Consider the following 15,798-nt stretch of genomic DNA (forward strand, 5'->3'; position numbering starts at 1 on the left):
TGTGCAATTTCATTCACGCTGCTAAGGCAATCTGGAGATACCGCCCTAATTTTTGCCTGAGATAGGGGACCAATCACAGAACAGGGGGGAAAGCAAGACGATGATGAGCTATGCACAGACGCATTTGATAGACATTTGTGGCGCCCAATGAATGGATCTGGGCATTTTTTTCAAATACGAGAAAATGAACGTTTGGTTGCAAGAACACGTCTCATTTGAGAAGTGGCGCTGACCAACAAATGGCACTAAAATAACCAGACCATCAAGACCTCCTGGGATGACAGGGCAAAGGTTAAATCAACATCATTTCAGGGGTTGGCTATTAGTGGCATTCAAATATAGGTGGATATTTTTAAGGCTAGTGTCATCATGGCTTGTCTAGTCAAAAAGACACAGGGGTTATCGAACAAAAAAACACAATCATTACTCACAACCATTTCAGTAGTAATGGCACTTTGATTTAAAGACGCTGTCACTGTGTCAAAAACGGTCTTCAACAAAATGTGTCCATTTAAGTTTTAGGTCTATGTTATTTTACATTTTAATATTTGTTTGTAACTTAACATTTATTTAAATATTTCTGTTGGATTATAGTCACAGCGTCTCTATTTAAGTGGTGTTCAGAGTGGTAAGTCACCTTAAATGTGCATAGTGCTGGATTTAGTGGCATCTACAAGGTTGCAGATTGCAACTGAATCCTTTGCAGGCATGTAGGATAGTCTACGGTGGCCATTAGATAGGCTACTACGAAAGCACAGAGTGCAATCTTTTGAGCCAGTCTTATGTTTTGTCTGTTCTGGGCTATTCAAGAAAACACAGTAGAGATGAGAAACAAATGAGACACTGACACACATGACAGCTACACAAACAATCCACAAGGCTTAAGTGCAGAGAGTGCCAGGATTTAAGTACAAATGTCTTGTAATTGGAGAAGTGAAAAAGGCTGAAAGTTTTGACAGGGATCTTTTTTGGCCAGATCTGGATGGCAGATGGAGGAGACTACGAGTAAAGTATGACATTTACAGATTCAGCTGGTGGAAGGGTAGATTATGGATGATGCGTTGACTATGCACTGCAGTTGGACAATATGAGAATATGCATGTAGAATTGAATTGAATTGAATTGAGTTGAGTTGAGTTTAATTGAATTGTAGACTGTATCTCTACACAGTCTCACATCATGTCCATACCACAATCTTATATGTGCGTAGTTGTTAGCACGAGCGCAACTTTATTCCATTATAGACCACCGTCACGTTGTTTACTTCACTCAGTTCCCCCAAGAGTAGGCTACAACAATAGTATCATCCACAGCAACATCCTTTATGAAACTGTTTTGTGGTGAGCTTGCATAGCCCAGAAGCATTGAGAGAACCAAAAGAGGAAGGCCGCTTTGTTATACCATGTGCTGTGCATAACTGACATGTTTATGCTGGATTTAGTGTTAGTTTTCATTTAGGGCTAATGGATTTTGCATGTTACAAACTGAGGCTATTATAATAATCTCATGTAGGCCTAATTAACGGTTTAGTTATGATAGTCTGGCTGAACCTACAGTGATTCAAAGTGGCAGAGCATGGTTTCACAGAAGGCAGACAGATACTGAAGTAGGCTACAACCAGGCGTTGTGTCTATACCATAGCAACTTCTACATGTAAAAGAACATTCAGAAATTGAGTTAGGCTACAAGACCAAAATTGTGTTACACGTTTGTAACAAGCTCAGGACAAAAGCCTCCAACTATCGGAAACGACCGGGCCTAGATTTAGGGACAGACTTGTAAAAGTTGCTCTATATAAAATCTAGAGTCATTTCTTATTTTAGCCAGGTCTCATTCATCTCTTCTTTGTTCCGCTTTCTATTTTTAGAAGCCCACTTTCCCTCTTTGTTTTCTGGCTTTGAACTGACGTCACTGGCAGGGATTCCACCTACGTCAATGGGTACCTCTGATTGACGTCATCGGAGGGACCTGCCTCCGTTGTTCTGCGCGAGACAAGCATCGGCTGTTCTATGGTAAGCGAATAGCCGAGTGGAACAAGGGGGGAGATAGATCTGGCTGGAAAACGGGTATCGCATTGCGTAGAGGGCTTCTAGGAAGAAAAAGCCCACTCTGTTTCTGTAAGTAAGCTGGGTTCCCCGTGATTCCAATCGCCATGGCCTCGAAATTTAAGGAGAGACATATAAGACGTGGTCATTATCACAACGTCGAACTTACTTGCATGAGATGGTGCGGGAGTGAGGTGATGAACAACGCTGCCATTGAGAACGAGCGGCGCACAGCCAAAACACTGAGCGTGAAGGGATAGCCTCCTGATGAAAGCACGTGCGACAGGTGTCTCCAACGCAGGTAGGTAGTTTAGGCTATATTGTTAATAATGACGGATTATCGTGGAATGATCGTGGAATGATGGATGACATCAAGAATAACAATCTTAGTCCATCTTGCATAGTAGTTTGTGGAACGACGTTTTATGCACTCGTGTGTCAGTAGTAGGCTATATAGCATGTTTATGCATATAAAACAGTAAGCATTAGACATTCACCGCCTTTTAGACTACACAATTAACGATATTAAAGGTGCAAATAAGATAAAGAAGGTAACCTATACGAAGGTGTGACAAGATGCTTGAGATAAAGTGATGGGGTTTATAACTCTCTCTTCACTTCTCTTTACATACATCTCTGCCAGCTGCTTTGGTAATTTGACTTGGTTTGGAAAAAAAAAGTTAAGGTAAAAGATTACTAATTCCTCCTGGATAAATGCCGTCTCTAACCTGAGTCACGCCGCAGGCTTTGCTCTCTGTCCCAGGAGAGCTGGCCTGACTGGGAGTCTTGTCCCACTAATGGCTTCTCAGCTCTCTCCCTGAAGACAGATAGACTGCTGTGGAGGTGCTTTTGTGACACATTAGATTTCACTGAAGTCTTTCTCATGCTGTTCTTTGGTAAAGGTGTGTGATCGCGCACAGTGAAGTTGTTCCTTATATGATATATAGCCTAGTAGGCTAGATTGCATTTTAAATAATAATAAAAAAAAATAGCTAAATCAATCGAAATTGGGGGGAAAAAAAACAGATGATAGATGAAATGCAGCATTTAAACAGGACTATATAACCATGTAATAGACTGAAGAGGGCCTTAAGCTTAAGTTGCCTTACACTAAAGAAAGTAGAAATCTCTGTCAGTGGACATATTCATACCACCTGTGCCATTGTACCAAGATGGTTGCCATCATTTCCCAACTTCTATCAGTGGCTTATACATTTTGCATTTTTTTGCACAATTTCTTCAGCAATGAGCTTAATATGGGGGCTGTTAATATGGTATTAATATGGGTTTGCTTCTTTTAACTTGCACAAAGCACTGTCCTGCAGCTCATTAATCACAATGCTATAGTAAGTTATCTTAATTACCCTGTTCCCCTTGTGGGAGATTGTGACTGGGTTTAAATGTTTGAAGTGTGACTTCGTCAAGGCTTCGTCAAAGGAAATGACAACCACTTTATATGACAGCCGCAGGTTAACTCTGAAAGGCTGTGCGTGAACTGATGCAAACCTATTGCTGATGTCATCAAAGTTCAAAAAGAAAATGACAACTAGGCTACTTTATCTTATTGAATTGTGACAGCCACGCCACAGGTTAACTCTGAAAGTGTGATGCAAATGCTAGGCCCGTTGTTAAAAAGTTTGTAATTCTCAGACAAATGTCTACTAATTATATCAAAAAAATTACATGAATCACCTTGGTAAGGTCATATTTACAGCGCCAGTATGGAAGCAGCAGCTGGATAAACATCCCCAGCAGGTGCTCACAGGAAAGTGGTGAAGTATGGCCATAAAATAGGCTCACTGACCCTTTTGCTTTCATCATGATTAAGTTGATGGATGATGACAACATTATACCTCCTGAGTAGTAGAGGACTTCTTTTTAGACTCATAAAGCCAGGAGGTTAAGCCCAAGTCCATGGTTATCGTACTGTGTACAACAACATGTTTGCCCATCATATGGACATCATGCTAAACCATCCCCAACTACTGGAATGTCATAGTTTCCAACATTCTAAATTTGTGATTTCAAATTGGTAACCTCTAGACAAGCTATAGACAAATCCTGAAAAGGGGATACCACACTGTCAATCTCACACTGTTGTAACATCACTATACATATTTATGTTGCTGAGAGGATATTCTCAGCCTTGGGTTGTCTTGTCTTGTGGCACACACCCGGATGACACATAGGGAGGCCTGTGAGCTCATAGTGTATGGGTCAACTCCAAGGCTTGATCTCCTCTTCGTGTTTGTTTCTTAAAGTTTCATGTGACTGTTAGGCCCCGTGGGCGGCTCAGGTTTATCGGCAGAGGCAGTGTGCTACCAGACTGTTGGTGGTAACCCCCTTAACAGCTTCCGCTGGTTTGGAATAACGCTGCATTTGTTACTTCGACGTTGGCGAAAGTGTATTATAAAACAAAGATCCCAGAGGGGCGCAGACATGAGAAACAATTTAGGGGCTGGTCTACGTATAAAATAGCTGAAGCGCTGTGCTAAAAATAGGTAGCCTGTCTAGCTACAGTTTTTTGTTAGGGTGAATATGTCTACTGCCTATAAGCTCTCTGGTGATTATTGTATCAATAAAAAGTGATTTTTATGATACAATATAAAAAAGTGATTATTTTAGTGTCTTGACATGTCACATGACGTGTGACATACTCAGTTTACTTCGGAATGTTTCATTGGTGGTTATTAATATGTTGGGTGCATTATGAGCAGGAGGGATCTACAATATGTATGCCCTTTAGATGCACCACTGAATGAATTCCAGTAAAATTTACAAGGAGGAATGAATTTAAGTCAGGTGGTGTTTGTGGGAGTCAGCATGTGTGTGTGTGTGTGTGTGTGTGTTTGTGTGTGTGTGAGTGTATATGTTTGTTCTGTGCGCGTGTGTGTGTGTGTGTGTGTGTGTGTGTGTGTGTGTGAGTGTGTGAGTGAGAGAGAGAGAGAGAGAGAGAGAGAGAGAGAGAGAGAGAGAGAGAGAGAGAGATATTCAGTAGCCTCAGAGGGTTGGTCCTATAGCAGCTGTGTGTTTATGTGTTTGTCTACGCTTAGCGTGCTGACAGGCCAGTGCAAACAATGCCGTCTGTATCCACGGTCACGGCCGGATGGGATCAACCTCAGAGCCATGGCTGCTATGCTATCTCTGTGTCTTGCCTCACTGGCCACTGGGGAACAACCAGCTGACCAGACCACACACCACAGAGACGTGTGTGCCCGCGCGTGTTTGCGCTGCGTGTGTATATTTAACATCTCCTTGGACGTAAGATGTCTTGACCCTCATTCTACAAAAATAAAACCCAGCTTCAGCTTCAGCATGCGGGGACCCTCTCTTGAGTGAAGTGGCAATTAGTGCCCCTGCTATTGGTAGTAAGTGGCCCCTTACATAAGCAGCAGCAGGGTTGACCTGCTGACAAACTGTAGGCAACAGGTGTGTGGAGGACACTTGAGTGGTGCAGAGTAGCAGACGACTGACTGAGATGTAAGGACCTGAAATGAAAGAAAACAAAAGAAATCTGCTTGAAGGGGAGTTATTGTACAGTTCACCCTCGTATATCAATCTTTCAATCTTTCATGGTTTCTGTATCTTAACTACTGTATGTGTTTTTCTCTCCTTTGCTGTCAATCAGCCAGTGCGTTGGCTACATATTTTAAGCTACACTAGAGGATTTAGCATGATCTATTATTAGAAATATAGTGTTCTGCTTTTTCATTAGTATTTACCTGTAGAATCATTGCGTTATTTGCTTTGGACAAAAGTGTCTGCCAAACACCACAACCATAACTGTAAACCATAACCATACCATAACTATTATTAATTATTCATTTTTCATTATTAAACAAAATGAGCCCATAATCAATCGGGGACGGGTCTCACTCCATGCAGTCATGTTGTTCTGACATCTTTCTAGCTCAGAAAGGCCGAACTAAAGCACTGGCTTTGCCATGTAGGCTAGATGGCCAATTGTTAACTTTTTTTTTTTTTTTTTTTAAAGATATTTTTTTGGGCTTTTATGCCTTTAATCAGATAGGACAGTGTAGGGTGACAGGAAACGAGTGGGAGAGAGAGTAGGGTGGGATCCGGAAAGGACCACGGGGCGGGAATCGAACCCGGGTCGCCGGCGTGCGGTGCAGGTGCCCCAGCCAGTCGCGCCACGAGCCTCCAATTGTTAACTTACTCCCACATGGAAATGCAGAGGTGTTCATTTTGTGGCTCAGAAACCTCACTGTAGATGTTGCACACATTGTAGCTTGCACTTTTGTAGGTCTGAGTTTCTGTTAGAAATAAGAAGTTGAGAAGAAACGAGAAATGTCAGTAAATTGTGCACTGTATTGATTTAGAGGAGAAATCCACGATTTTTCACATAGATCACCGTCTCTTGAGGTCACAAGCATCAACTAAACTGTTACTACTTTTGCAGTGACATAATGCAATCAATAGCCACTGTAATGAACTAGATAGAAATGTGCTGATTTGTTTATTTATGATTGGTCGTATACATATGCATACAAAATATCAATTAGTTGAGATTTCATGGCCTCAAGAAGCCAACTAAAGTAAATTTACCACACTTCAAAGTGACAAACCAACAAATCGAAACATATGGTTCATGTGGTCATAATCACTGCGCAACGTTTTTGTGTGTGGGTCTGTTCTAGTTTATCAAAATACAAAGGGCACCATAGGTCAACATTAGGGTTACAGACTTCTAGTAGTATTGTATTGATTCACTTCCTGTGGCCTACTTGAAATTATAAGTATCTGTAGAGTTTTTGTTGTAATGTAGTTTACCATAGACACTTTTCCATAATAATGTCATATAGCATTTCAGGGTTACTGCACTTGTTTGGTATTACAATGGTTGTGTAAAAAAAGTGTCATGCTATCTTTTGTTCTTTTTGAAACACTGAAGAAACAGCGATACATAGCATATCTATTTTGCAATGATTCCGGTTGTTTCCGTTTAGTTAATTGTTTTGATTAACAAAGCAGTCTTGTGGTGCTTGTTTGTAAAGCACGCTATGTATAGAGTTTCATAAAAATGGACATGGTAATGAGACATGTGTGAAAATGTTTGTTTAAAAAAGGTCCTGAAACTTCTCTCAGTTCCTGTTGTGCTGTTTAGGCCTAAATCTTATGTTAAGGCAGGACTGTGAGAGACTCTGAACCTGAGAGCGGAGATCTGATGGTAGGCCATAGACCACACAACTGGTTTAAGCCTTTGAATGTGTTTAGTTTAATTGTGTATTTAGGACAAGAAATATGTGAACACGTGACAAATTGGTTTTGCAAACTAATCCCTGGGCAGGGAGGCATATTAAGAATTGAGAGTAGAGTGCAGACAGTAACAATAGTGAGCAAGTGTGCACTTTGAGTGAGGTGATTTCTCACTTCAGCTGTGCAGCTATGTAGCGAAGGGAGTGAGCAGTCACCTCACTGTCACAAGCTAAAAACAAGACAGATACATTTCAGTATGTGTTTGTTCGACATTCTGACAACTCTCAGTGGAGCAGATGCTAATGCTATGACAGAAAGTGTGTATGTATTATGCCCCAACCAACTTGGATATAGTCTGCAAATTAATCTGTTTCTCAGTGGCCCTTTATATACCAGTAATGTTGCTGCATAATGGGGAGCTTCTGACAGTTGACGGGGAGGGTGAAGTTCCTCCTCCTTTTGTTAGTCCACGCCTAAGCACCACACAAAACAATTTAAAATCCTGCACAGATTTGCCCAAATTGATTAATATAATATTTTCTGCCTTGAACCACATCTCTCTCTAGAGGCTTCAGGGTGTACCTGCACGGACACACCTGGCAGGTGTGTTTCCAACCCCTCAGCCAAATTCCCTCTGGCGGGATTTGTACCCACTTATCTTCTCTTGTGTCACATTTGTTCATATCTGAATGCAACATCAGCGTAATTTCCCACCAAGATAATCTCTCGTACTGAGCATGAGCAGTGAAACACACTTTACAGCATTCTTTTATTTGTTTGAACAATGATAGGCAGACATACAGTATGGATGGCTTTCATATACCGTTGTAGTTTGGTTCTTTGAATAGTTCGGAGGTGCACTTTAAAAAATAGTTGGGCCAATACCGGTTCTTCAGAGCAATGCCATAGAAGAACCTTTTTCAGTGCTTCAAAGAACCATCGAGGCAACAGTTCGCCTGGTTCAACACTGAGTTTTGACTCTCCATGGAACCATCCAGAGAACCATTTAAGCACCTTTAGTATTATTAAAGTGCTTTATACAAAAAGTGTGGCTAGTGAAAGCTATTTGATAATTTCCAGTATATAATTCGGAAATGGGCGCTTAGAAAACGTATAATTGTTCTTGCGGGAACTTGCGTCCCATCTCTGCAAGGTTCCCTCCTCTTTTTTTGCTGTGTATAATTGTATGCCAACTTGTCCTGTCACGTCAGGTCAGGTGTTGGCAGATTTCAGTCTTAAACGTCACGTGACACTGCCTCAGGATTCTGGGTTTGGTAAGCTCTACCCGTAAATGAGGGAAAGAGAGAGGCAGCGCTCCCACACCCTTGTCACACCTCAGAGATTTTGCACTGAAGGATGAGATCTTAGTACATACCATGGTGTCAGAATTACACAACGTAATGAAGGATTATTAGAGAGAGTTACTGGTAGCCGAAAATGGTAATACGCTTTTAAAAGGGAAGTAGGCTATGTAGCGGTCAGGGCTGAATAGATGATCCTGCATCACAATTGGTGTTTCCATGAGGTAGCCTATATTGCAAAACATTGTGTCTGGTGCATTGACGTGGTAATGTTTCACTGTCATTTTATGCTTGCTCATGAAATATCACACATATACACACACACACACACACACACAGACATGTAATGGGAAAAGTGCTAATCTGCAAATCAGGTTGTGTGCGAGTTTAGACCAAAATGTTGCTGAAAAAAATGAAGATGTAAATTACCCATTTAGACTATTTTAGTTTAAAGTTTCTATTTCTCTCTTTGTTTATGGCAGAAATGATGTCTTAGTCTGTTGTGTGGGATTCTTGCCTAGATTTAGCTATAAAATGTCATCATTGTGTGACTATTTTTAGTCTATTCCAGGCAGTAATAGCCCACCACGAGTAGCGTTGTCATTCTGTGCCTATTTTTAGATCACACAGTCCGCACAAGCTTGCGTCAATGGAATCCCTGTGCGTCATACACGAGGACGTGAAAGCGTGGTACAGGCCGGATGTCTCCGCCCAGTCACCTTATATGGTTGGAGAAACGCCTCTTGGTGTCGTCACGGCAAAATAAATTCGCCTGTATATATCTCACTGGTTAGTTCAGTCAGGGAGCTCAAACTGTTTTTGGAGATGAGAGTAAGCCTGTGATACAATTCATGTTCTCTGCCTTCGTGGAATTTAGGAAACTAAAAAGAAAGTTACATTGATAAGCCCAATTGGATATACATGAAGCAGGTTAGTAAATGCATTTATTTAAAAAGCGCTGTCTATTTGTTTTCAACTGATATGTTAATGTTCGTGACAGAAGGGCGTGTGTAGTTTGTGTTTGCATTGATTAGTCCACACAAGTAGGCTATGTTGTCTGCATGCTGAGCATGGATGTTGTTTATCATGTAGCAAAATGTCTGGAAATCTGTTGCTCTTAATCATTAGTAGGCTACCATTACAAGTTATTACCCTACTTTTAATAGCGTTTGGCTTCGGGGGTTGGCTGCTGAAGTTTTTACAACTTGCCTATACCAGCATGTGTAATAGCTTGCCTATTACCAGCACTCGAATTGTTATCATTATGCCGAAAACATGCAGTGGGGAATTAGATAAACAAAGTCGTATCATCATTCAGTCACTGAAGCTTTAGATATTTCCCCTGTAGGCTACTTATACGAAGACAGGTGGTGCGAGGGGGCGGCTCTCTGTCTGCTCGCTAGGTGGACACTGCTGCATCGAATTTCCTTCTCGCGTGTCTTTCTTGTCCTCAGCTTATTATGTGTTCACATATTTGTGCGCAACTATGTTCCATGTGGGGGTGCAGAGGATAAATCGTGACCTCATGATGTTCGCGCCTTTCTCGTAGGTCAAGGATGGTCGGTAGTTTGGAGTTTAGTGAGTGTGCAACAGGTGTCTTGACAGCAGCAGTTCCCATATTCCTCGCTCAGATATACAAGTCAACACTCCAAAAACGAATGTGCAAATGGCAGTCACGTGTTCTGTTAGAGACAACATAACATAATAATATCAGACAGATGACACAACAGTGGTTGCAATGTGCACATTTTAAGTCTTGATTAAAAGGAGTGAGCTTTTACTATTCTATTTGCAGAACCTCCTTACATACACCTTTTGTTTAATAATATAATAATATTGATATTTAATAATAATGATATTTCTTATTTAATATAATCTATTAAGCTGCCCGCGGAATGGAACTGGTGCCACAGTTACTCCAAGTTTTCAAAGTAATCCTTGAAAGAGTCCTGCTACATTTGGTCTTAGGATTCCCTTATAGCCACACACACACACACACACACACACACACACACACACACACACACACACCTTGTGCTGTCTAACACCCTCAGTCCCCACTTTAGCTGGCACCGTGCCCACCAATGAAAGCCAACTCCTTCCACTCCTTAGTACTGTCAGTCCTTGGGGGGTTGGGTCGCCGTGTTTATAACTGAAGGGGTTTTCATGGCATTAAGGGGCGGTAATGCAATATCTCTCAGCAAGACTATCCTCCCTCAGACCGCCGGCTTTCTAAGCTTTTCTCAGAATCTCGGAGGGCTGAAGAAGAAAGGCCCATAGTTAGTGGCAAGGGAAGTGGTTGAGCGCGGACGGGGGGTGCACAGCAGGTGGACGAGAGGGAGAGATGCTAGACATAGGTGCTAAACGGCTACTTATGTGATGCCGATGATTTTCAGAACGTGTTGTTTATTCAAGAGATTAAAAATGTGACGAGTGGATGTTCATACCATCTGCTGTTCCATGGCTACTGCTGTTACTCATGCCTCACCCCCATATCTCACTTTTATGAGTTTATAAATGCGTTAACATGATGTGTTCAAGCACAAACACCTCATTCACATCCGCTCTGTTTAATCATGTTTTTGAAAAAATCACAGAGATAACCATTGCTGAAAAAGATCGAAGCTGAAATAGCTGAACTGAAATGACAACATACTGGAAAAAAAAATTGACCGCTCATTCTCTCTCTGTTGTTTTATTCCAGCTATGCCCTGCGTCCAAACCCAGTATGGAACCTTGCCTTATGAAAACACCTACTTCAACTCTGAGTTTTTGAACCCAGACCTCACCGCTAAGTTGGTCATGGACCTCAGCAGCCAAACCGAGCAGCTCTCTGCCTCCTCGCTCCCCAGTATCAACACCTTGGTGGGAGACTTCACGGGGGAGTTTGACGCTTTCGCCTGCCAGATCCCGGCGGCTGCCACCACCAGCTCAGCCCACGGTGGTGCGGAGGCCTCCAGCCCCCACGACCAGCAGTCCCCCCTCAAGCTGGACGACCTCCAGGTCTATGGCTGCTATCCAGGAACGTTTGCCCTCAGTTATCTGGACGAGACTCTCTCCTCCTGCGGCTCCGACTACTACGGTAGCCCCCTGTCGGCCGCGGCCTCGCCGCCCACCCCCGGCTACCAGGCGCAGCCCGTGTCCGCCTGGGACTCGCCTTTCAACTCCTACTCGCCGGGCCCCGGATGCTGGGTGTCCGACAAGCCGGGCCTGCCGCAGGCGCCCTCCTTTTTCACCTTCAACACGCACGTGGAACAGCCGTCCCCGCTGGACGCGGCACAGGCTTCCCTGGGCGACGACGACCCCTTCTCCCAGCCCCCTCCGCAGCACCAGCACCAGCACCAGCACGCCTCCCCGTCCCAGTCCTTCGGCCACCTGGCGCTGGAGCAGGGATCCCTGGACAACTCGCTCCTGATGGAGGGCTCCCTCGCCTCGCCCAAGACCAGGAGTCCCGCGTCCAGCGAGGGCCGGTGCGCCGTGTGCGGCGACAACGCCTCCTGCCAGCACTACGGCGTGCGGACGTGTGAGGGATGCAAAGGTTTTTTCAAAGTGAGCCTTCTTCCTTTCTAAAGCCCAAAGTGTCAGCCTCTGTTATATCCTCCAAACTCTAACTGTATTTGTAGTACATTTAAAGATACTTTTTTTTATTCAATACCACATCTAAAAGTAGTTACGGCCATCAGTGGCCAGTTTCTCTTTTGCATCGCACTGACATGTATTTTGTGTTTTCATTTACAGCGAACGGTACAAAAAAATGCAAAATATGTGTGCCTAGCCAACAAAGACTGCCCAGTGGACAAGCGGCGGAGGAACCGATGCCAGTTCTGCCGTTTCCAGAAGTGCTTGGCTGTTGGCATGGTGAAGGAAGGTGAGAACATTTGTCTGCGTCTCAGTCTCATTTACAGTCACCCACATAGTGAACAGATGGCCATGCTTTTGACCACTGTGATGATGGAAGACTTGGTTAAGGATATTCGTGTAAACTGAGCACCCTGTCTCTCCCCGCAGTGGTGCGCACAGACAGTCTTAAAGGTCGTCGGGGACGCTTACCCTCAAAGCCAAAGAATGTTCCAGATTCAAACACCTCAACCCCTCCTGTGAATATCATTGCATCGTTGGTCAGAGCGCACATAGACTCCAACCCCGCCTTGAGCAAGCTGGATTACTCAAAGGTATGCGCCAAACATGTTTGTAAATCACCTTAGCTGATTATGGAATGAGCCATTATGAGGATCAGGTGGATAGGTTTAATCTAAACTTTTGTTTCTGTCCTCGACAGTACAAGGAGACAGTGGATGGACTAACAGAAAAAGAGGACGCCAATGATATCCAGCAGTTCTATGATCTGCTGACAAGCACTATGGATGTGATACGGAAATGGGCAGATACAGTCCCAGGGTTCACTGCATTCTGCCCGGAAGACCAGGAGCTTCTGCTGGAGTCAGCATTTGTGGAGCTGTTCATCCTCCGTCTGGCATACAGGTATACGACAAGTCACATGTTAATTTAACATTTAACGTGAAACCCTCGAAGAAATCTTTGAAGGTCGTTACTTGAAAAGAGCACTAACGGTATGTCTTTCTATGTATTCCACTAGGTCAAGTCCCGAGAAAGACAAGCTGATCTTCTGCAATGGGATGGTGTTACATCGCTTGCAATGCGTCCGTGGTTTTGGCGATTGGATCGACTCCATCATGGAGTTCTCCCAAAGCCTTCATCGCATGAACCTGGACGTGTCCTCCTTCTCCTGTCTGGCTGCTCTCGTCATTATCACAGGTGAGTCCTAAAGCCCCTACCTGATTGGTCTGTTCTTTAAATTCATACACGTATAGACACAAACACACACACACACACACACACACACACATACACATATATATATATATATACACATAGACACTGGTAAAATTGTAACAAATCTGTTTGTCTCTTCTCAGATCGCCATGGTCTTAAAGAGCCTAAGCGCGTGGAGGAGTTTCAGAACCGCCTGATTGCGTGCTTCAGAGATCATGTTTCTACCACCAATGCGGACCCTAACCAAGCCCAGCCCAGTTCTCTGTCGCGCCTGTTAGGGAAGCTTCCGGAACTGCGGACTCTGTGCATACAGGGTCTGCAGCGCATCTTCTACCTGAAGCTGGAGGACTTGGTGCCCCCACCACCCATAGTGGACAAAATATTCATGGATACCCTTCCTTTCTGATTGCCTGACAGACAATAGAACAAAAACATTTCAAAGGGGGAAAGGGAGAAGGCATGAAAGTTCTCTGTTTTTTTTACAAGAGATATTATTATATAGTATGTTCCCTATGATGGGAAAGGACTAATGTTGGACTTGGTTGCCAAGAAAAGAAAGAAAATCCCAAAAAGAAAGCAAACACAGCCAAATAGGTCATGGAGTATTTTAGTGTCTTCTCCGGTTTATTTCAGAACATTGAATGGACAGATGGTCAGTTTGATCATGCCTCCTGTTCCAGAGACAAGAAGAAGTGTGAACTTAGACTTTTTCTTTTCTTTTCTTTTTTTTACAAATGAGTTCATTTTCCTCCACGCACTGTTCACCTCGAGTGAATTGTCTGTTATTCATCCTTTTTTGTGTAGAGGATGTCTATTGTCAGAAGTCTATTCGCAACAACAGATAGTCGCATCTAAGGGCATTTCAATTGCATTGTTTGTCTGTTTTGTATGAATGTGTGTTTGTAATTTTAGAGTGGCTTAATTGCTATGCAAAATTTGCTAATGTCTTTTAGTATACTTTTTGTACATTGGGTTTTGTGGAGGTTATTGGGATAGAAAGAAACCTCCTACAAAAAAATGCTGTTTCTTACAAAAACAGAGGCTTACAACTTACTACCCGTGCAGGCATTATAATTTCAAGACCAAAATAAAGGCGGTCTCCTCAATCACCACACAAACACAACATTGCTCTCTTATTTCACAGTGTGGTATTGTATGTTGCATGACGCGTCACACAACATCGAAGTTCTCGGACCAAAGGAGAGCTGGTCATGTCGTGTGACTCTGTCGTGTATATTGTTCTCCTGACATGCTGACGGAGTGCAGCACGCACCAAAGCGCCTTAGGCAGAGCCTCTGCTACCTAGCCAGCATTATCAATTGAGAATAAAGGGCACAGACTTCCCATTTGGCAGCTACTGAGCCATGAGTCAGATGTTACTGCACTAAAACTGTGGTTTCAATCATAGACAATCACATTCTACTATATCAATCTGGACAGAACACTTTTGGCAGCCCCCCTCAGTAAAGTGCCTTTAACAACACAACATTGTTTTTTGGCTCATTTTTTTTTTGGTATTTCATTGCATTATGTTGTGTTTATGTTTGTCCTTACATTTACACTTGTGTTTTATTTTTATTTTTAAAATGCAGAGCATTATCCACCAGAACTGTTTAACAAATGAACTCCTAGCGGATATACGGAATATGTGCATGGTTCAGAATCACTTGCCATTTCCAACACATTTCTTTAAGGCAGTGATATTATTCCATTCGACAGGTGCTCGACATTGTATTTTACTGCAGCTGTATTATGGTTTGGTTGGACTTCTGAATTCCTTAGGGAGTCTCCACTGACTGGTTCTGAAATACTGATGAAGTGGTTTGTTCCAGCGAGGGAACAGGGTAGTGCCACACTCTCATGTATATACATGTATACATGCTCTGTTTGCCTTACAGTACTGTATCTGCCTTGGTCATGCGGATATACTGCGTCATACTATGGATCTTGTTAAACTCTTGTTTCAAAGGCAAGGTTACTCAAATGATTTCACTGTAAAATGTGAAGATGTGAGCAGGTATGAATTTTTTCTTTTCTTTTTTTTTGCTATTACACTCTGACTGTGTTCCTAGACTGACAATTCCTGCTCCCTTTTCTATGTGTTTGTCTGGTACGTTTGTATACTTATAATAGAAATACTTTATATTTGTGAGTTTTGTAATGTGTTATATGCAGATATTATATTCTGAGTTTAGAGTATTTAATATTAAAATGATGGAAAAGCAATATTTGGTGCTCTCTTGTCAATGTCTTCAGTCATCAAGTATCCATTATCACATCTTTAAATGAAAAAAGGTTGTAATACTGTCATTGTCTCACTGTCTAATAATAATAATAATAATAATAATATAATAATAACAATAATAATAATTGCGCTTTTGGTATGATGTAGGCTACACATGACAATTGCGTTACAGTAATACAGTAGACCGGAGTATCAA

General features: G+C 42.6%; 1 protein-coding gene across 2 annotated transcripts; it reads left to right on the forward strand.

Moving 5' to 3' along the window:
* The first annotated feature begins 2,140 nt into the window (after positions 1-2,140).
* On the forward strand, positions 2,141-15,583 carry nr4a1 (nuclear receptor subfamily 4, group A, member 1). Of its 2 annotated transcripts, none has more exons than XM_062545670.1 (7): positions 2,141-2,346; positions 11,268-12,112; positions 12,302-12,431; positions 12,572-12,735; positions 12,843-13,045; positions 13,161-13,339; positions 13,501-15,583. In XM_062545670.1, the coding sequence occupies exons 1-7, from the start codon at positions 2,313-2,315 to the stop codon at positions 13,761-13,763; spliced, it is 1,818 nt and encodes a 605-aa protein (XP_062401654.1). In that variant the 5' UTR covers positions 2,141-2,312; the 3' UTR covers positions 13,764-15,583. The 2 variants fall into 2 exon arrangements, with proteins under 2 accessions (XP_062401654.1, XP_062401656.1); XM_062545672.1 differs by lacking the exon at positions 2,141-2,346 and adding an exon at positions 9,366-9,493.
* Positions 15,584-15,798: the final 215 nt, after the last annotated feature.

The sequence above is a fragment of the Sardina pilchardus genome, chromosome 9, assembly GCF_963854185.1.
Source record: "Sardina pilchardus chromosome 9, fSarPil1.1, whole genome shotgun sequence".
Taxonomy (NCBI): domain Eukaryota; kingdom Metazoa; phylum Chordata; class Actinopteri; order Clupeiformes; family Clupeidae; genus Sardina; species Sardina pilchardus.

Bases quoted from the DNA above. Each gene is read 5' to 3' on its own strand.
- nr4a1 (XM_062545670.1), top strand. From the start codon at position 2,313: ATGAAAGCACGTGCGACAGGTGTCTCCAACGCAG. The intron at 2,347-11,267 runs GTAGGTAGTTTA...GTTTTATTCCAG, and splicing joins GACAGGTGTCTCCAACGCAG to CTATGCCCTGCGTCCAAACC. The intron at 13,340-13,500 runs GTGAGTCCTAAA...GTCTCTTCTCAG, and splicing joins TGCTCTCGTCATTATCACAG to ATCGCCATGGTCTTAAAGAG.